At 35.2% G+C, this 22310-nt stretch overlaps 1 protein-coding gene across 1 annotated transcript in view; it reads left to right on the top strand.

Annotated features, from left to right (window-relative positions):
• Rnf169 (ring finger protein 169) overlaps window positions 1–22310 on the top strand; it is a gene marked incomplete in the record, with an annotated part of 63590 nt that overhangs the window by 19894 nt on the left and 21386 nt on the right. Inside the window, 1 exon segment of the mRNA XM_013511845.1 lies at window positions 13499–13572. Coding sequence (XP_013367299.1) covers window positions 13499–13572 — 74 coding nt within the window.

Genomic DNA, 22310 nt, shown 5'->3' with positions numbered 1-22310 from the left:
ATAAACATTAGCAGATATATAGCCAGGAAGTTCAAATTTGACAGTAGCTCTGTCTGGTTCCAAATCCTGCACTCTTTCTAATTTTGGTATCATTTTACCTTGTGGACCTTTGTTAATGATGCTTTGCTTCAAAGCACAGAAATGAAGGCCAGAGGATTTGGTACCATGGTGGTGGTGATGGTGGTGGTGAGGATAACTACATGGTCATGGTCTTTGTCTACTTAGGGTAAAAGACCTTGGGGCCCACGCTCTTCATCTCAGCAGTATTCTTATATCTACATTTGATTCCATGATCTCTTTAATCTGTGCCTCTTGTTGCTTTGGTTGTGCTGGTCCATTGCAGGTTGCCCAATAATAAAGGCTTGTTTGTGCCACTTTTGGATTCAACAAGGAAACTGACTTGCTTTCACTCTATGCTTGTCTTTTATCTATTTTTGGAAATCATGTTCATCTTAACTGTCTTTGTCTTTCTCTGATTCAGGGTTTGGCAAACTATGGCTAGCAGGCTAGATCCAGCTTTATCCCATCTTCTGAAAGCATTGCTTCTCTTTGCCAGCTCTGTTTTCTTCATCTTACGGACTCTCACTGCAGCATTTGTAAGACTGATTTGGCAGTTGTTTATTTTGTGTAACTCTGCCATCCTTCCTGGAGTTATTTGAATCTGTTTTTAAAATGTCTTATGAGTTTGGCTTTGCTAATAAACTACATTATAAAGGCTTTGGGGAAAGGGACTCATGCCTTTGTATATTTTCTCTTCTCACAGCACCTTTCTTCCTCACTGTTTATTCCCTCTTTAATCTACTAATTTCCAGTGACTGTTTCCATTATTCTTACACACTTGTGTATGATAACTTAATGTTACCAGTATTACTTACTTTTCCTCCCTTTTTAAGTTCTATGACTATGTCAGTGTTTCTTCTCTAGCATGTTTTTCCATTTCTATGTTTAATGTTTCATGTTTGAGATAAGGCATACTCAATTGGTAACTTTCATTTTTTGTTTAACCTAAATGTATTCCCTTTTTATTAAAGCAATATCTCATATTATTAAAAACTCTCTACATAATTTTAATAGCTGAATGATACATTGTACAGACTATAGGCCTGACCATTTCCTCAATATTGACATTGAGGTTATTATTGGTTTTTATTTTGCAATCATGAACAAGGTTGCAATGAAAGTATCTTATATAAAAGTTTTCCTATGTTTGAGATGATTTTCTTAAATAGATTCCTAGAAATTAAGTTATTACATCAAAAGTTACATTTTATAAATTCTTGGTGTGTGGACTCTGCCATGTTGATTTGATTAATTCTTTGCCAAAGCACAGTTGAAAAACTCAAACAATGAAATTTAATGCAATTATAATCAGAAGCATTAATCATATTTAAGTAAGCAGTCTAAAATTTGACATTAAATTTTACTATTTTTTTTTTAACATTTTCCTATGTATTTCCTCTTCTTCCCAGGCAAACACTCTTGGTATTGCCTGCTATAACTTGTTCCTTGTCTTGGGCAAGTGGGTAAGTGAGCAATTGCAATAGCTTGATATAGTTGGTATTTGGGTATCATCTGTATTCTGGGAGAGTCAGAAAGAGTAAGCCAAAAAATAGTATATCAAGTGGAAAGTACTTTTGTTTAGTTTCACATACATTTGGAACCAGGGATATAGCTCAGCAGCACAAGCACCTGCCTGGCAAGTGCAAGGTCCTGAGTTCAATTCCCGGTACAACAAAACAAAACAAAACAAAAAACAACAGCAACAAAAAACCAATCACATACATTTGGGGTTTATTCCCTGTATTTCCACTGAATGGTATGCTTAATTTAGTATTAAAATTTGCAAAGATTGTACCCTCATCTACGCTGGCAGAAAGCTACTGAAAAATAAGGCAGACTTTTAGCAGTTCTTCAGTGTTAAGGAGGGAAAAGTTTAGGATTCCAAGGAAAGTAGGACTGGTAAACACATTGGACACTCATTCAACCTTTAGAGGGGTACAGGCAAAGGTAGAAAAAGCTTCACAAGTTGCGAAGATTGTAGCCAGCCTTGAATCAGCTCAAGTCTTGTTTGGATTGTGAGATGATTTTGCTTCTTTCATTTCATATGTTCTCTTTGCACTGGTTGTTCAGAAGTTTGGTAAGTAGTATTAACAGGCAAATTTGAGACTGATAAGGCCTCTTCTTTCCCATATATATCTGCTCTTAGTCAGTGTTTCATTGTAGAAGAGGTATAATATTCCTACCTTATCTGCTGAGGATATGTTCCAAGACCCTTAGTAGATGACTAAAACCATAGAAAATACCTAACCCTGTGTTTACTGTTGTTATGGTTTGTGTCTGGATGTCCCCACAAAGCTTCATGCAGTCATGGGGAGGGCTTTTAGAGTTTTTGATTGATTCATGGTCCAATGCTGGGATTATGGGTGTGAGTACTACACCTGCCCTGGGTCGGGTAGCTTGCATACAGTATAAGGGAGGGAAAGAGCATTGCTCTCTGCCGCTCCCCTGCTTTTGCTCATGTTGCTTTTGCTGTTTTCCACCACCATGAACTATTGCCCTCTGCCATGTGCCACTTTACCTTGGAGCCAGCCAAGTATGGGCTGAAACCTCCACAAAGGGTAAGCTAAATAAACCTTTCCTTCCTTAATTTTGAGGGTCAGGTATTTCGTCTCAGCAACAAGAAAGAAAGGTAACCAAGACAATTGTTTTTTCCTATATATATATCTATGATAAAGTTTAATTTATGAATTAAGCACAGCGAGATTATCAACAATAAAACAGAACTATAACAATATACTATAATAAAAGTTATTAAAACTTACGAATTGGTTATTTCTGAAAATTTCCATATAATATTTTCAGACCACAGTTGATCAAGGGTAACTGAAATTGTAGAAAATAAAAACTATGGAAAAAGTGGGGCCCTATTAAACTTTAATTCCTTATCTTTCTTTTGTTGTATATCTCCGAATTTTGTTCTATGCAGCACTGAAGTATTTAGTTTTTTAAAACATTTTTTGCTTTATGAAAAAATAAAACAAAATTTCAAATAAGAGAATAACAATAGTAACTACACTGTGTATAGTTATCTTCAAAGAAGTTACTCAGAGTAGAAGACATACACCAAAAAGATTCTTACAAAATGTGGCAAACAGATAATAACACAAATCTTTCTTTTCAACAAACTACAGTAAACTAGTAGTATTTAATTTTGTAACTCATGTTCTGTGGTTATTTCACCCAGTGGTTTTTCCTTCCCTTGTAAGATTATAAATTTCTTTAGGACTTGGACTACATATGTTCTACTTTTTATTGTATTCTTTTTGTTTTTGACTCTCAAAGGACTATTTTCTACTTTTGTCTTTTTCTTCATAGCTCATTACCTCTTTACCCTCTCAATCCTTTGTGATTAGTTACATCCTCAAATTTCCTATTTGTAAGGACTTCTAGCCACATTAATTTGATTGCTGTAGATGAGAAATAGTATTGCTTTTTTTAAAAAGTTATGCTGCTTCTTGGTTTCCTGTTCTGTTCTTTTGCAGTTTCCTGTCTTCCCAAACCTGACTTGGAAGTCCCTTAACTTCTGTGCGTAGCCTCCTTTTCTGCTCTTTCAGTAGTCCTTTAGAGTCTTCATCCAAACCTATCTATTCTTACAGTTTTTGGTAACACATCTGAGTGAACCTTCCAACATACGTAGATGTAATCCTCTTGTTCCAGTGCTATATTCAGCAGCCCACAAGACATTTCTACTTTGATGTCCTTTCTCATCAGAACTTCATTGTGGATAAGATGCAAATAGGATCTGTCCATTAGCTTCTTTTTTGAGTCTGTATTACCACTTTGTAGTCCTTTTAGAGACTACTTCCTCCTCCCATTTTCCCCACAGATCTATTAAGACTGTTTCTTCATTTTTCTTTCATTATTATCTTATGTCTTATTTTACTCAGGAAGGATTGTCCATTGCATCCTTATTACCATTTTTAGATTAGTCTTAAGAGTTTCGTGCCACTTCCTCTATATTCTTCAGGCTTAGAAATATAGAAGTGTTTGTTTCTAGAAGTAATTTTGAGGCTCCAGTGCTAGGCATTTGAGCCTTCTTATTAACTGCATCCATCTCCTCTCCTCAGCGTTACCTCTAGCTACTCTCCACCAAGCTTATTCTTTCTGACACACACACTCATTTCTGCCTTTCCTTATATAGTTTCTTGTGTCAGGAATAACTTTTTTTCCTGATCCTAAATTGATTCACCTTTTCCAGGAAGCCTTACCTTCATCAGTTCAACTCTTTTTAACTTTTTTTCTTCCTCTAGGCTTACTTATGAATGCCCACTTGCCTTATGATATGCTTCATCTCCTACTTCTAAAAGATAGTTTTGCCTCATTTTTATTTTCTAGTTTCATCATGAAAATCTTGTGTTCTCCATTGCATATAAATGATGCAGATTTTGCTTCTGGCTGCAGTGGAACAGATTGTAGCAGACAAAAGCTCCTGCTGAGAATAGCTAGAAAAGCTGGCTTTAAAAAAAAACAAAGCACTGTGAGTTGCCAGGGTAGCCAAGATTTGAGACATTTGTAGATTCTTGGCTAAGGCAGAGAGCAGCTATCAAGAGGCAGAAAAGTCAGAGGAGCTTTCTTCATGAGGCTGTGTTACAAAAATTATACTTCAGGGCTGGCATGGCAACCAGAATCTGAGAGGCTAATATCCTGGAGAGAAGGAAATGCATCTTTCTACCTACTTTTTCCCGTGAGGCACTTGCTGATTGTTACACTGTGTAGAGGGAAAGGCTTGGAGGCCTGGCAGAAAGCTTCTGAAAAACAAGGCAGACTTTTAGCAGTTCTTCAGTGTTAAGGGGGGAAAAGTTTAGGATTCCAAGAAGAGTAGGACTGGTAAACACATTGGACACTCATTCAACCTCTAGAGGGGTACAGGCAAAGGTAGAAAAAGCTTCCCAAGCTTGCAGAGATTGTAGCCAGCCTTGAATCAGCTCAAGTCTTGTTTGGATTGTGAGATGATCTATCCACATTCTAACTGCTTTCAGGGAATATGGTGAAACCTCTGCAGGAAGTAACATCATACAGAGCCTCTATAGTTTGTCATAGGTGACGAGTGGTATTTTAACTAAAATTACTAGGTAAACCAAAAAACCAAGCCAGGAATAAAAACAGACAATATGGAAATAGATCCGTGGTATCCCAGTCATCTAATAATTTATGTATCTGTATTTAAAGGATGTTTATTTATTTATTTTTTTGGTTTTTCTCCGGTACCAGGAACCGAACTCACGACCTTGCGCTTGCCAGGCAGGCGCTTTGCCACTGAGCTAAATCCCCAGGCCCCTAAAGGACGTTTAGATTGGTCTCAGTCTTCAGTATTGTGAGTGATTTACAGTGAATATTTTTTATACATATCTACAAACTCACACATACACACACCTCTAAGAGAAAGGATATCCTTGCCAACTTTATTAGACTTTTAAATCTTTTCCAATCTGATACATAAAAGTATTTTACTTGTATAATATAAATGGGCTATTTGTATCATTTGTCCATTGTTATATGTGGTGGTTGTTAGCACCTGTTTATCTCCTGTCTTTTATCTATCTGTCTGACAGTCAGTGAGAGCACAGAGCCTGGATTCAGATTGCCTTAGTTTTAGTCATAGCTCTTTTACTTACAGATATATGCCCTTGGCAGGTTAAAACTCTCGGTACCTCAGTTTTCTCATCTGTAAAATGGTGATAATGAAAGCACCTCACCAACTGGGGCATTATGAAAACTGAATGAGTTAGAAATGGGCCTGGTGTCCCATAAGTACTACTGTTGTAAAAGTGCTGCTGGTGGTGATAGAGATGGAAATCACTCATTTATTATGTATGTGGCAAATACTTTTTCCAAGTTTATCATTTGGCCTTGTTGCATTGTCTTATGTTCTGCAGAAATTTAAACTGAATTTTAAGGCTGAGTTGTTTTTAGCCTGGTAGGGAGTGGCTGTGGAGTGTATGAGTGGAAGGTGAGAGCATTTCGGGGAGAGGTATGGAGTCAGAAAGTTAAGTTTGGCTCAGGAACCATAAACTGTTGGTGGAATATAAAATAGGGAATGAAGTGGTATGAGCTGAAGAGATAGAGACCCTGTCATATGGAGAAGTTATATTGAAATATGAGTGATATAAAACCAACTGTTGTGACTACAGAAAAATTAAACCTATATGTTCAAGGAAAATATATTACTCCCCATCTGTTTTATAGCAGATATTGATACAATCTGTTTTGCATGATGCAAAATAATTCACTAAATGATTAACAGTTTATAAACTTTTTTTTCCAAGTGTGTGTATTTCTACATGTTGAACCCAAAGACAGTCTACCATTGAGCTAGATTCTCAGACTTTTTATTTTTTTTATTTTGAGACAGGGTCTTTCTAAGTTGCTCAGGCTGGTCTCAGTCTTTCCCTATCCTCTTGCCTCAGCCTCCAGTTCACTGGGATTACAGGGGTATGCCACCCTGTAATGGGCTGTTTTCAAGCTTTTCAATTCATTAATTTTATCTGTTTTTTAGTTCTGAGATATGTTTGTTACATACGAGGAAATTCAAGTTCAGTGAAAGTTTTTATTTGTCCAAGGACAAAGGCATAATAAGTGGGAATATTCAAATTAGGATCTAAGACTCAATAAGTCTTAAGAGGTTGTAAGTCCAAAGTTCTTTTTCATTCTACTATACTCATGACAAATTAAACCTAGGGAGTAAAAAATTCAAGCACAGTCAAGTATCAAGGGATCATCTCCTTTGGATTTGAGAGTTGTTAAATAGAACCTTTCTAATACAGTGGAGTGAGGTTCTTTTTCCAATATAGTATTGAATATGCATGCTTTGGCAATGACGTGTGATTTGATATGGTTAGCAAAATGCTTGTCTGGTAGTTTGTTTTGTTTGTTTATATTAATAACCAGTCACCCCACCCCAGAGAAAAATCTTTTTTCAGGAAGGACCTTTAAGGAAGTATAGCTGTTGCTACAATTTATATTAGACTGAGTAAAACACTCAGCTTAGGTCATTGGTCAAGGGTGTGTATTGTTCTTAAGGCATCAGATCTTTGGAAAGTTTCTGTTCCTGTTTTGCATAGTTGTCAGGTAAATATTAAGAAAGCATTTCAACCATTAGATTCATTTATGAATGCCAAGATAATCAGCATTTGAGGGACCTTTTTCTTTTTTGAAACAGGATCTCACTATACAGTTAAGGATGGTCTTGAACTCACTGTGCAGCCCAGGCTAAGCCCAGGCTAGGCTCAAACTCATTGCAGTCCTCCTGGCTCACCCTCTTGAGTGCTAGGATTAAGGGCATGTGCCACCATGCCTGGATTCAGTGACATTTAAAGTAGTTTTCAGCATTTTTTTTTTTCTTGTGAGGCAAAAGAAGTGTGAGTAGTTGTTTGTGAAACACTTGAAAATCTCTATCATGGCTCTGGGAGGGATTGGTGGATCTGTGACTGATTCCTCTGGACTAGGCAGTGTTGTGTTGCTTTTTCTTGGTTCTGACTTGACATCTTGTTGCTATTTTTTTGTAATAATATTGCTGGTATTTTAACCACAGTTTCCTCTCTTGGGTTAGAGGAAGCTGACACATGACCCTACCTAAAATGGTAAGGGAAGTAAAAACTAAGTTAAGGCCCACATCAGCAGATAGACTATTTTATTGTAAATGATTGTTGTTTATTGAAAATCAGGGAAAACTAAAAAATTAATATTATTTTAGTATAATTAATAATGTTAAATGCTGCATATATTCTACATTCAAATGTAAGAGATGTTATGGAAGACTGATTTAAAAGGGGAGAGTTTCATTTCTCTGGCCTTTTCATACACATCCAGGAGGATTATAGTATCAAATTTCATAAGGGTTCAAATTATTTTTGATATTATAACTCTTATGTTAGTTTAAAATCTTAATAGCATTTTACTTACAATATTAAACTTTAATGACCTTTTACAGAATTTAGAGAAACATACTGAGAATGAAATGAAAATGATGTAAAAATATTGTTACTGGCTGATCATGGTGATGTGGACCTGTAATCCTAGCACTCAGGAAGCTGAGGCAGGGTGATCTTGAGTTAGAGGCCAGCATAAACTATGTAATGAGTTCTGCATAGACTGCATAATGAGACCCTGTCTCAAAAACCAAAAAACAGTTTTTAAAAGTATTTTTACTGAATCATTAACTTTAGAGATTAATATATTACTTTCATTTTTCAGGCAGAAACTGAGATCTAAAGAGATTTTAAGATTATGACGTGAGTGTGTGTGTGTGTGTGCGTGTGTGTATGTGTGTGTAGGTTTCCATAGACCACCCACTGTTTCAGTGATTCGCTAGAAGCACTTTCAGGACTCAGCACGTAGTTATACTGATAGCTGTGATTTATTGTAGTCAAAGGATACTGAGTAAAATTAGCAATGGTAAAGGTGTTTGGGACAAAGCCTGGAGGGGGTCAGGGGGTGTCTTTCAGTCATCTCAATGGAGGCACACTGGGTATGTTTAATTCTCACAGCAAAGAGATGTGACAACATGTGGGAAATATTGCTAGCCAGGGAACATAGTTAAAGATTTAGTCCTTAGAGTTTTTATTGGGAGCTGATCACATGGCCACCCTCTTCCTAGCCTGTTCACAATATTTTTTTTTTTTGTCTTTTTGAGACAGGGTCTCCCTATGCATTTCAGACTGGTATCAAATGCACTTTGTAGCCCCCGCTGGCCTCAAACTTGTAGTAGTCCTCTTACCTCAGCCTCCCGAGTGCTGGGATTATAGGTGTATGTCACCACGCCTGGCCGATGTTCACAAATTTCAGGCTCTTTGCAGGAGAGCAAGTATTCAACATATTGATTTCTGTATACATTTTAGGGATAGTGAATCAGTCCTGACTGTTAGGGAGGCTGGGGCCCTCCTGAAATCCAAGTTCTTAGCCATCAGCCAAGGGCCAGCTTTGTAAGCATATGATAGGTAGTTAGGCCTGCTGTGTCAGCTCTTTTCTGTAGATGTGAGTGTATGTGTGTGTGCAACATTTAGCATATAGTGTGCTCTGATTAAATGGTAGCTGTTTTTATTTATTGTAGGGATTCTTCACTGATTACCACCACTACTACTACTTTTAATTGTGGTCTTCTGCTTTCATATGAGGTAGGTTGGCTAGTATTTTGATCTCCATTTGATAGATGAAGAGACCAAGGCAAAGGGAAGCTCTGACATTTCTAAATACTTTTGTTTAATTGGCAAAGCAGGTATTTGAACCCAATAGTTTGCCCTTTTTCCAGGCTCACAGGGAAGGAAAAAAGCATTTCTAGAAGGCATTTCTTAACATAGAAAGTAAGATTAAATGTTTAAGTTAATATTATATTGGACCAATTTACAACTTTTTATGCTTAACTGTTTTAGTATTCAAGAAATACTTTAAGCTATTTATATAATTCTGAAGTTTTTGGGCATGATGTTGTTTAATACAGTACAATTTTGTTGGACCAAAAAATGATATTGACTATTTAGTATTTTGTATACTTAAAGCAAAAACTTCATTAATAACTAACCTCAGATTAAGATGATTTATATCAGTACTACTTTTGATGAATATAAACCGTTGCCTCACTCTTATCCCTTCCTTCTTATTTCAAATTAGAGGCATGGTAAGATTGCAGTCAGTATGCTGAGTTCTTGCTTAGCCTGATGTAAACTTTGAGATTAAAAAAAATGTTTATCTTGCAATTCTGGGGGTTGAACCCAGGATCCTCTACCATTGAGTACATCTCCAGCCCTGTTCATTTTTTATTTTGAGACAGGGTCTTGTTTGGTTGCTCAGGCTGTCCTCTAACTAGTGATCCTTTTGCCTCAGACTCCTGAGTCTCTGGGATTATAAACGTGTCACTATGCTCAGTGACAGTTCTATACTGATAAATTGTGTTGTGTGCCACTCTGCTGGCTGAAATATTTCTGTTTTCACTCTCATAGCATTCATTTGATCCATATAATAGCCCATTATAATGTTATTATTAATCAGAATTATGTTCACTGTTACTCTGATTTTGCAGAAGAGGAAGTTGACATTGATTTTATCCAAAGCACAAAAGCTTTTATACTGGGGACTAGGTTTTTAACTTTATATTATTTATACTGTATAAAAGATAAAAATATTAAGCTCTTGAGACACTTCGTACTAAATATCAGCAAGAACCATTTTAGAAGGAGCCAATTCTCCAACAGTAAGTTAAAATTACCATTTCTACCAGCCTATCACTAATATATTTTTGGTCTCTTGTGTTGGATAGTAGACTTATTTATAAGCCTAAATAAGATTATACTACTTATGTTGCTCCCCATATAGAAATAAAGATTTCAAATTTTTTAGAGTAGATACGAGTTTAATCTTATTTATACCAGAAGAAGTTATGATAGAATGTGTTGTAGCTTGCATAGAGATCTTTCCAGATAAGACACAAAATGCAGAAGCTGTAAAAAAAAAAAAAGATTGAGTAACAGAACTACAAGAAAAACTCCAAAGTCAGCACAAAGATAAACTAGGAAGAATATTACTATTCATGTGACATAGGACTAGTTTTCCTTACATAGAAAGTCAAGAAGAAAAATTAATAGAAGGAATAAAGGAAATACACATGCATTTCATATCAAAAGAAATAAATTATTTTTAACTATGAAAAGCACACATTTTCACTCAAAATAATTGTATAAGACACTTAATTTCACTTTTTATATGGACAGAGTTAAAATTTTCAATACCCTTGAGTTGGAAAAGGTGTGAAGAAATGGCGTTCTTATACATTACTAGCAGGACTATGAATTGATACAGGCTTTAGGAAATGTGATTTGGTATTATCTGTTAAAAAGCCCATTATTTCTTTACCCAGTGATTCTGATTTCAGCAATTTATCCTATGGGCATAGGATATACTTGCAGATATGCAAAGTGATTATATATATATATATATATATATAATCACTCCTTATAGCAACCATTATTGGCTGAACTCCAGTCTGTTGTTTTTAATAGTCTCTGGAGATTTAAATGCATTTCTGATATCTGTATTTACATTCTCGTTTTTATTCTGAGTATTATTTTATATTATCTCTGTCTTTCTCCACCTCTCTGTCTCTCTGTGTCTTTCTCAACCAGTTTTACTATGTATTGATTTACTGGCCATTTCAAATAAAAAATTGAATCTGCCAAGATTGTTAGTTGCAGTGAACAAAGATCTACCATGCCCAGTTTGACCAGAAAAGGAATTTATTCAGAAAAGAATAATATGGGTAACACAGTCACTAGACAAGTAGAAGATTAGACTTACATAATGGCAGCCTGAATCAAGAGCAAAGTCTGTGTAATGTGAGTTCTTTGAAAAATTTGAGACCTGCTTGTGACTTAGTGTATCACTAATATTTTAAATTTTTCCTTATTTGCTTTAAGGAATGTATATTCTATTCATGGAATGTATTTCCTTATTCATGGGGTGCATACATATATAAATATATATGATTAAAAATTTTAGGCATAGTGGTACATGTTTGTGATCTCAGCATGCAGGAGACTGAGGCAGGAGGATCACCATGAGTTCAAGACTAACCTGGACTACATAGCAAGACCCTTTCTCAAACAAAAATTAATTAATTTTATTGTGAATTTTTTCTGTATATTTACTGCCTTTTTGTTTGCCTGATCTTTTAAAGTTGTGGTATGTTAAAATTCCCTACTGTAATTTTGGATTAATTTCTCACTATAATTGTTTTGCTGTGGTGTGGGTTTATACAAATGAATGATTTTGTTTTCAACTGTAGTAAGGAGGACTTTCAGGGGAAGCTACTGCAATGGGAGTTTGTAGTAGGGGAGAGAGATTTGGCTGAACTTCAGTTGGTTGCCTTTTCAGTCATATAATTTCCCTCTTTATTCCTATTAGAGTTTTTCTCCTTAGTTAGGCACTAGCTTTGTAGCCTTGAGCAAGTCATTTAACCCCTCAATTTCCTTATTACAAAATGGGTACAGGTATAGTACCTACCCTATAAAGTTTCTGTGAAAATTCATTGAGAAAATATGTGGAAAGAATCTTGCATATAATAGGTTTTCAGTAAATGCATTTAAAGTACTGTTTTTGCTTTAAGGCTTCTGCCCCCCCCCCTTTTACACTATCTAATTTTAAATACTGTTTGTTTGTAATTGGAAGTGTGCTTAAAGGATACAGCAAAAATAGTTGCGAGTAATTTTTTAAGTGGGTGAAGGTCATGGAATGTTTGTCTTTCAAACTCAGTGTCTAACAATTCTTTAGTACTTGGTAGAGCTTGAAGTTACTGGGCTTTTTTTTTTTTTTTTGTATCTACATAAATTGCAATGCATCTAAGTATCTTCAGCATTCTTCTGTCTTTGTAAAATAGTTGAGACAACAGAAAAAAGGGCAAAAAGCCCAAAAGCAACATTTTGGGGTCCTTACTTTCCATGAACATTTATCAAACCTCAATGGAATGTAGTTAGCAGTAAGTTTTCAACTTATTGTTATATTTAGACTACTAAATATATAGAGAGGCTACAAAAAAGTGTCATGTATGTTTAGGGAAAGCAGAAGTGTGTACTTTCTCCTCCTTTTTGATGGCATTTAAGACATTTTATTCCTGTTCTAAATTTTTATCATCCATTTATATAATGAACATGTCTTATGTGCTTCCTGTAGACCTGATATCTTAGATTTAAAAATATAGAGAGAGAAGGAGAGAAGACAAAATGTCAGCTGGGAAAACAGCATAAAAGTTGAAAAATATATGGCATATGTATTTTTGTGACTAGACAGTCAAGAGTTGAAAGATAAAATATTTTGGAAAGTTCAAGTGATCAGTTTCTGGAGGACTTTGAAAAAGTCATGTTGAAGTATTTTGAGTTTATTCTGTAGATAAGTCAAAATCATTGAAGGCTTTTAGGGTTAAAAAGAGAAAAGTTACATTCTGAAAATATACAAGATTATACACAGGTTAGATATAGGAAAATATTTTTAGCAGTGTTGAGAAATAGAAAAATACAGTAGTATGATTATAACTTGAGCTCATTTAAAATGTTGCTTAGTATCATTGAATTTAGAGCTTTGAATATAGTTTTTCCCTGAGGTGTTTTAATGTACATATTACTTTATCAGTAAGTCCCTACCAGCCCATCCTACATAAATAAGGTTTTTCTTTCACCCTGCAATATGCCACAACTTTTAGTATGTATAAACATTTGTTGGTTGTCTGTTCCCTCCCTAAGTTTATAGAGCACCGTGAGAGCAAGAACTACATTTGTTCAGTACTTCTTCCAGTACTTAGAACAGTGCCTGATTTGTAACCTTTAATAAACTTACTAAATGAGTGAATGAATATTGAAATCAAGATGACCACAGTTTTTAATGTTATTTGTAAATAGGACATGGTCTTGGTGCTTTATATTAAGTCTTGTTAAAAATTATTTTCCTTTTCCTGCAGAATTTATATTCAGAGCACCAATCAAACTGAGCAAGCCTGGGGAACATCGTGAGGAATATGAATGCCTGAGAAAGGTACAGTATACATATTATCATGACATTTACTTTCTTAAGGTAAATTGAAATAATTATGATTCATTGGATTTTGAAAAATGTACAGTGCAGAACCTGTACTCTTCATACTACATTATACCACACATATACTGGCCCAGTTAGGTTGGAAATTATAATAAAAGTAAACTTTAAGAATCCCTTTTTAGTTGTCTTTTCAAAGATAAAAATAGAGCTCACAGGGCCTATCATGCACCTATTAAAATAACTAGCCACTAAGAAAGGATTTTTGATACATTTAACAAGTGGCTTTGCTAGTAATTGCCTGTATTATTTTTCTTATCTTGAAAAGTTACTTCAGTGAAATGTAGATAGTATTATCTTTTATTGCTTTCACATATTAAAAAGTACTCCAGCAGATTGTATTGGAGGTCAGTAAGGGGGTGATGAAATAATTTCCTACTCAGAAAATTTTGCCATTTGCCCTAGGAAGAGTCTAGCTTTGTCCACATAATCTTATTTTGTTGTTTTCAAATTAATTATCTGAGCCTCACCTGCAGAAGTAAGCCTGCAAAAACATCAGCAAAATGAAGTTTGAGGTATGATCAAAATATACAGTGAATATTTAAATTTTTTTAAAAACTTTATAATAGCAACAGACACATTGTTGTTAATTCCCCTCAGAATACTCCCCCTTAATTCAGACCCACGTAGACACTCTTACCCCATTGTTCTTGCTCTTTTCTCAAGTTACGGAAGTTCTATTTCGTGAGTTTCTTTGGTCGCCCTGACATAGCTGCCTTGATGTCTTCCATCTGTTCAAAATATTTACCTTTCACAGTCATTTTGATTTTAAGGAAAGGCTAGAAGTCACATAGTACCAGTGGATAAAGTAGATGAGAACACACTGTAATGTTTTATGAGCCTGCCTTCCCACTGGATGGTACTCAGCAGCAGCATTCACCCTATTTTTGAAGAAAAAGGACTTCCAGAGCTGCTACAGCAGGTGGCAAGAACAGTGGGGTAAGTGTGTTCAAAGAGGTAGAATGTTCTGAGGAGGAGTAACAGCAATGCGTTTTTTACTGGAATACATTTTTTAAAAACATTCACTGTATATTTCTGTCTCACCTCTTACATTGCTAGATTTGTGTCATTCTTCCTTAACGTTCTCCCTGCACTACCACTGCATGTATTAATTGTAATAGTAATCAAATGTAGAGGCTTTATAATTGATTAGGGAATAATTCTATGTTAGATATTCAATATTTTATAAAGATAAATGATCTCCTTAATCTGAATCAGGCATTATCATAAAACAAAAGTGAGGTGATGATGATACTGTGCATTTTGTAGACTACTGAATGAAAAATTTATATTTAATAAGGTCATATTAAATGGAAAAGATAATGGAAACCTGTGCTTAATTATTATATACTGATTGACATTCCCTTTTAAATGAGAGTGTTAAATGTTGACGTGGAGCTTTGTAATCCTTTCATACTGATATTGTGAGGCTTAAAATTATTTACAAAACTTTTTTTATACAGAAAGGAACTATTTGCAGGGATCACATCAGAAGAACCTCAGGTTCTTAAATAAAATTTCAGAATATGTGGCTATTTATTTCTAATATGTCTTTTCAGAATCTTTGAGAATGTGGAAATTTTAAAGCAGCCAGTTTGAAAATGATCTTAAAGAGAAAACAAGGAGTTAGAAGTAGAAAAATGAGGTAAAGCACCAGCATAGTAAGAGAACTGGAAGGGGAGGGATCCTTGAGAAAATGCTTTTGTCCTTGTTAGGAAGGCGGAATAGAGCAGTCATTTTAAGTGAGCTAATGTTAGGTTGTTAAGTGAAGCTAGGATAATTATACTCTGTTTCAATTGGATTGGGTTGGAGAAACAGTCACGTTTGTTACTTGGGTTGAATACAAGTTAGCTATGGATCCCTCTTTCCCATCCCAGGTACTCAATTTATCCTGTATATGTACAACCTGGAAAATAGAAATTTAAGTAAAAAAATCTAAGGGCACTTATCTGACATATCCACATAAAGGAATACTATTCAGCAATGAAAAGGAATGAACTACTCATACATGGTAGTACATGGTACCAAGTAGATGATTCTCAAAAAGATGTGAAGTGAAATAAGCCAGATAAAAGAAACTGACTGAGTGGGGATCTTTCATGGTTCTTGATGTCCTAAATAAAGAATTGAGCAGGACACTAGAGAGTAGAAGAGGATCAGTGATTTATTTGAAAGAGAAAAGACAATTTACACTCCATGGAGTGGGAGTGGGCCAGTAAGAAGAGCTTACAACATTGAGGGGCTTGGCATTGAGGGTTTTAAACTTTAAGGTTTGGGGTGAGAGTGAGGGTTTGGTCTGAGGTGTGACTCCTGCTTGTGAGTGTCTTTACTCTGCCCTTTTGTGAGGTGGTGGAGGCTTTGACCTTTTATGGGCCTTAAAGGAACTGTCATGGCATGTGACCAAAGCCACAGGGGTCAAGTCTGCCTAGTCCGCAACCTGGTCACGAGGGTTGGGGGTCAGGCCAAGGGTTGCAGAAGAACACTGGGCACATACTGGGAACTTACTGTGTATAAGCTAAATTACCTGGTTACTTTTTCCCATTGTATTTAGATCTGGGCATCCTGGTCCACGGCTAATGTTTAACACAGATGGTGGATCTAGTTCCTGAAATGTGCTGGTTCCAAGTGGGCTGTTCTTTTCTCCCCAGGTGTTTCCTTAGTTATCTTATGCCGCACGTCTAGCACCAAAAGCAGGCTCCAAGGCAGGCCAGTTCCTCCCTTCTTTCTCCAGTCTTTTCCTTAGCTATGGCCTGCCTGAAAACCATATATTATATGATTCTACTATAGAAAACGTCCAGAATAGACAAATGTTCAGAGCTAGGTGGTTCATTGGACCATGGAGTGGTAGGAATAGTGATTAATAGTAAAAGGACATGAAGAATTTCGTTGGAATGATGATTTCTAAAACTGATTTATGCTGTGTTCTACAACTTTATAAATTTACTAGAAATCACTGAATTATATATATTCTTGAAATAGGTGAACTGGATGATATGTAAAATATGACTCAATAAAGCTGTAAAAAATTAAAAGACTAAATTTGGATGAAGAAATAGAGAAAAATATCTTTTAGAATGCAAATTTTCTGAAACAAAGCAAAGTACATTTGTAACTACTATATTTAGATGAGTCTTTGGAAGAGAAACATCTTTAAATATTTCTCCTGAGCAAAGGATTGTAGGTGGAAGTTAATTGTACAGTAGTCATTATTGCCAATTTGATGTATAACATATTATACCTTTTATTTTGTGTACCTCATTAAGTGACAATGGAAACTTTTATAAAGGCTGTAAAAAGTTAACAAATTGTAGTTTGTACAAATGGAGCCAGAAGGTGGTAGAGGCATTTGGAAGTGGGTAGGTTGAGAGATGTTGAAGGGCTAGGTCAAAGAAGGCCCATTTACCTAGTAAAGAGTCTTGATTTATTTTAGTTACGTTGGGAAAAAAGTAATATAGTCTGATTTTCAATTTTAAAAAGTCTCACGTTGCTGTGCAAGAAATAAACTCTAACAGGTTAAGAGTCAAAAATTACATTTACCGTGAATAGTAGAGACCCCCAAATAATGACTTAAGCCAATTAGGTATTTGAGATTTCTGCTAAATGAATAGATTTTAGTTGCTCTTGCCATAAAAACAAATAGAAAATGAGTAACTATATGGGACAATAGATTTGTTAACTTACTTCAACTATGATAACTATTTTTCTATCTATATATCTTCCTCAGGTAACAAAAACATGGGAGACAGGCAATCTTGAGCTCATGTGGCAGCTCCATGACATAAGTACACAAATTCCTTTTGTTTGTTTGTTTGTTTAGACATTTGCAAGAGCACCTGTCCCTTTGTGGTATGAGGTAGCTGCTGCTTCTCTAGAAGCACGTCCAGGAACTGAGCAGAAGAGTGCCTGCCAGCTGAGTTGAAAGCTCTTTCAAAGAGCTTTCCCCAAGCCCTCCTACCCAGCGGCTTCACCTTTACATAGTCTGGTCACAGACATCATCTTGTTGCTAGGGAGGCTGGAAAGTGTAGTGCTTTAGTAGGTATGTGAACTTCCTGAGTAACATCAGAGTTCTTTTAGTAAGGAGGGAGAGAATAGAACAGTTAGGATACTTTTGGGGTAAGAAATATATGAAGTTTAACTAGGGTTTAGATTTTTCCAGAAGTATTACAGAGATGCAGTGGACTTGAAGGTGTGTGTACATCAGGAGTTTATTAATAGCCTTCATTTGTGAATATGGGTTATTTGAGGAGAGAAGTGAGGATATGAGATAGAAGATGGACAGTGACAGAACAGTAGGGAAATTAAAAGCACGATAAAATTTAATTAGAGCTGGTCACAGTACCGCATGTCTTTATCCTAGCACTTAGGGAAGAGCTTGTATTTACCGAGAAACTTTAAAATGTGTTGTCACATTATAGAAGAAGTTGATCACAGGAAAAGTTGGCTTATTTTAAATGTTATTTTTCCTGTTAGGTTGTAAAATCTTTCAAGATGATCTATTTGTTTTAGTCTCTTTACCTCTACCAAGTCTATTGTAGTATCTTGCATTTGGGTAGTCACAAAATGCTTACTGACTTGATCATCTAGTTTTAAAGCTGCTTTTATGAGAAATGATTTGTGTAAGGATGTACAGCTGGCTCATGATAGAGTGGAGAAATTTTAAGATTTTTAGGGTTCTTTTCAGTATATTACTTGCTGTTTTTTCTTTCTTCTAAAATATTATGTAATATTTGAAGAACCGCCCACTTTTGGCATGTGCTAGCATGCCTCTTTATAGAACCAAAAAATAGGTACAGCTTTCATACTATATCTTTAAAAACAATTAAGATGTGCAGTGCCAACAAGAAGGGAAAACTCCCAGAAGATTAAATTTTAATTTTGACTGCATGAGGGAAGGACAGTCAGCTATAGAATGCTCAAACTCTAAGTATATGAGACATGATTGTTGTCTTCTTTTTGGTATTTATAACTGCCCAGATGAAGAGAAACGGCTTTATCAAGTAGTATACTTTCCAGAGAAAGTAACAGACTTGGGAAATAGAAAGCCTGATAAAATTTAATTAGAGCCGGTCACAGTACCATGTGTCTTTATCCCAGCACTTAGGGAAGCTGAGGCAGGAGGATCATAAGTTTGAGTTTTTCTTATTACTGTCATATTTATGAGAGGGAGGATCAATAGCTATATGACTATTGTATTCATATAATTGTGATTATAGTTTAGTGAAAAATTTAAATAAAATCCTTTCAATGCTACTTGCAAACCAAACAAGAGAATCTTCCAGAAGCAGCTGCAACTATTCTATCTCTTGTACAAAATGAAATACTTTGTGAAAATATCTGATTAGTGGGACTTTTAATAAATTAGAATAGATTTGTTTTCTCTCTTTTGTAAAGGTAGGCTGATTGTACAATTCTATAAATTTTAGAAAGTAACAAAAAAGGTCAGGTATAAAAAGTTTTGAAGAAGGTTGAGAAAAATCGCCAGTAATCCTGCTGTGTAACTGCCATATTTAAGTGATTATTATAAATTTAGGCTTAAGGTTTAAAAAAATAGATTTAATATCATACATGCTATTTTCATGATCTCCATTTTTAGCACATAATATGACATTTTCTATATCAAATAAAAATCCATGTCAGATTTTTAATAGCTATGTAGAACTATAGAAACTATCATTGTAATTTATCTAGTATTTATACTATTTTCTGTAAAGCCAAGGCCATTCAGGAGTCAAAAAAGATATAAAAGTATTACACAGATAAATTGATTTCTAAAATTGCTATCTCTGGCCAAATTTGTATAAAACTTCATCATTAAGCTGCTTTCAATGTTGATTGCTCTGAAATTGGGAACTTGCTTATATTTTTCTGGATTCAAATTAGAGTTTAAGGTCTTATTTGCTGCTTGTGAGTCAGCCTTGTTTATCTCATATTTAAAAAAAATACAGGCATTCCCTAAAACTGAAAGGCAGCACTGTAGTAATTAAGGACCAACTGTCTGAGTTCAGATCCTACCTCTGCATTTACTAGTACATGAATTTGGGCAACTACTTAATTTTTCTACATCTTTTTTCCACATCTCGGTTTTCTGGTCTGTAAAATGGACCCTGTAGTATCTAGCTGGCAGGGTTATTTTGAAATAATGCTGGCATCTAAAAACTCACATCTAAGTATTAATCATTATTATTCTTTAACGAATTCTGAAAAATGTAGCACAAAGGAACCATCTCTATTGTTATTTGTTTGAATAAAAATGTAAGACTATCAAAAAGGCATAGTTGGAAGCTCTAGAGTTAGTGATTTGAAGCACACATGATTTCCAACTTCATGAACTTTGGGCAGTGAAGGTCTGTCTTTCATGATCAGTGACTTAGAGCTCTTTTTACTTGTCGTAAGTGAATGTCCTTATGGTACCAGATGGAGGATCATGTGGGGCTTCTTTTCAGGTTCTTTGTGTCTCAAAGAAGTGGACAAGATTCACAGAAAAGGTAGTGAAAATGTACATTTGGTGAAAGCAGAGAAGAAATACTTTCTGCAGAGTAAGCTGATGAAAAGGCTCACAGGAGGCCAATGGATAAGGGAAAGCATCTTTTATTTCTAGTCAGGAGTCCGAGGCCTTTTGAATAAATGAACTTAGTAGATATCTACAGAGTGTTTCACCCCACAACATCAGAATACACATTCTTCTCAGCTGCACACGGGATGTTCTCCAAAATAGACCACATACTAGCTCATAGAACATGCATAAGTAAATGCAAAGGAATTAAAATTATCCCATGTATATTATCAGTTCATAGTACAGTGAAATTGGAAATCAATGGCAAAGAAAACCACAAGAACTTCATAAACACATGGAAGTTAAATAACACCTTCCTGAACAACCAATGGGTCACAGATGAAATTAAAGAAGAAATTAGACAATTTTTACAATTAAATGATAATGACAATATAACATTCCAGAACTAATGGGACACAGTAAAAGCAGTCCTACAAGGGAAATTTACAGCAGTGAATCCCTATATCAGGAAAACAGAGCAAGCTCAAATAAACAGCTTAATGCTGAACCTTAAACTTCTAGAAAAAGAAGAGCAAGCCAAGCCCAAAATTCACATGAGGGAGGGAAATTATAAAGCTCAGAGTAGAAATTAATATAATTAATTATATTAAGAAGAATCAATGAATTAAAGAGTTGATTCCTTGAAAGATTAAATAAAATTGATAAACCCTTAACCAACCTTATCAAAAAAGGAAGAAAAGACTCAAATACACACAATTAAGAATGAGAAGGGTGAAATCCCAGTGGACCCTGCAAAAATCCAGAAGATCATCTATACCTACTTTGAGAACTTGTATTCTAGTAAGATGGAAAGTGCAGAATAAATGGAGAGATTCCTAGAGGCATATGAATTACCAAAACTGAGTCAAAAAGATACAGAAATCCTAAATAAACCAATATCAATCAATAAAATTGAAGATGTAATTAAAAACCTACCAACAAAGAAAAGTCCAGGCCCTGATGGATTCACTGCTGAATTCTACAACAAATTTAGAGAAGATTTAACACTACTACTTCTCAAACTCTTAATGAGATTGAAAGGGAAGCAATACTCCCACATTTATTCCTGAAAGCAAGCATTACCCTGATACCAAAACCAAAGAAGAACCCAACTAAGAAAGAGAACTACAGGCCAATCTCCCTATTGAATATACATGCAAAAATTCTCAATATGATACTGGCAAACAATGCAGCAAATCATTGAAAAGGTTATACACTATGACCAAGTTGGATTCAGCCCAGGGATGCAGGAATGTAGTTCAACATACATAAATCAATAAATGTAATATATCATATTAACAGAGCCAAGGACAAAAATCATATGATCATCTCAATAGATGCAGAAAAATCTTTCGACAAAGTCCAGCATCCAATCATGATAAAAACCCTACAGAAAATTGGAATAGATGGTCTTTTATCTCAATCTGATAAAAACCATCTGTGACAATCCAAAAGTCCAAGGCCTTCCCAGAAAGCTGTTTTTGGTGTTCATGCTGAGTTACATCCCTTATGTTAGTTGTGCATGTCTTTTCTCATAGTTTACTCTGTTATATGTATATCCATAAGATACAACCCACAGATGAGTTTGTCCCCGCCAAAGGTTACTTTCAGACAGTTTGAGATGTTTCTGTACCTGCCACCCCCAGTTGGGGATCTCCCCAATAACAGATTGATAGGCTACTACTCCAACTGTGGCTCTTGTTGGGGATTTAGAGAGGTGGGGCCCTAGGATGGACCAGGATCCTTAAAGGTTGATGGGGAGGTAGGTGTTCTTTAGCTCATGATTGATGGGAAGGCATATCTTGTACTTCTGTTCAGTCTTTCAGATTGGTAGCTAAACACACAAGTTATACAGCACTTATTGGTTCAGTTTACATGTAAACTTGAATGCCTACAGTGAGTTTTAAGTTCTTTTCTATAAAATATATTTAGTAATCTGAAGAACCTATATCAAAGTAATTTTAAATACCTTATTTATTACATAAGATAGAAAAAATTAAATGTTATTTTGGCTTTGATATTATAGATAAGCTTAATTCTAAATCTAACAATTAAGTTAAAAGGTGTCCTATAAAGTGAAGAACATGGTGTCATAAATATGATTTCTTTAAAATTTTATCAAAAT

Source organism: Chinchilla lanigera, unplaced genomic scaffold, assembly GCF_000276665.1.
Source record: "Chinchilla lanigera isolate Chin_1 unplaced genomic scaffold, ChiLan1.0 scaffold00013, whole genome shotgun sequence".
Classification (NCBI taxonomy): Eukaryota; Metazoa; Chordata; class Mammalia; order Rodentia; family Chinchillidae; genus Chinchilla; species Chinchilla lanigera.
This window is presented reverse-complemented; position numbering and strand designations above follow the sequence as displayed.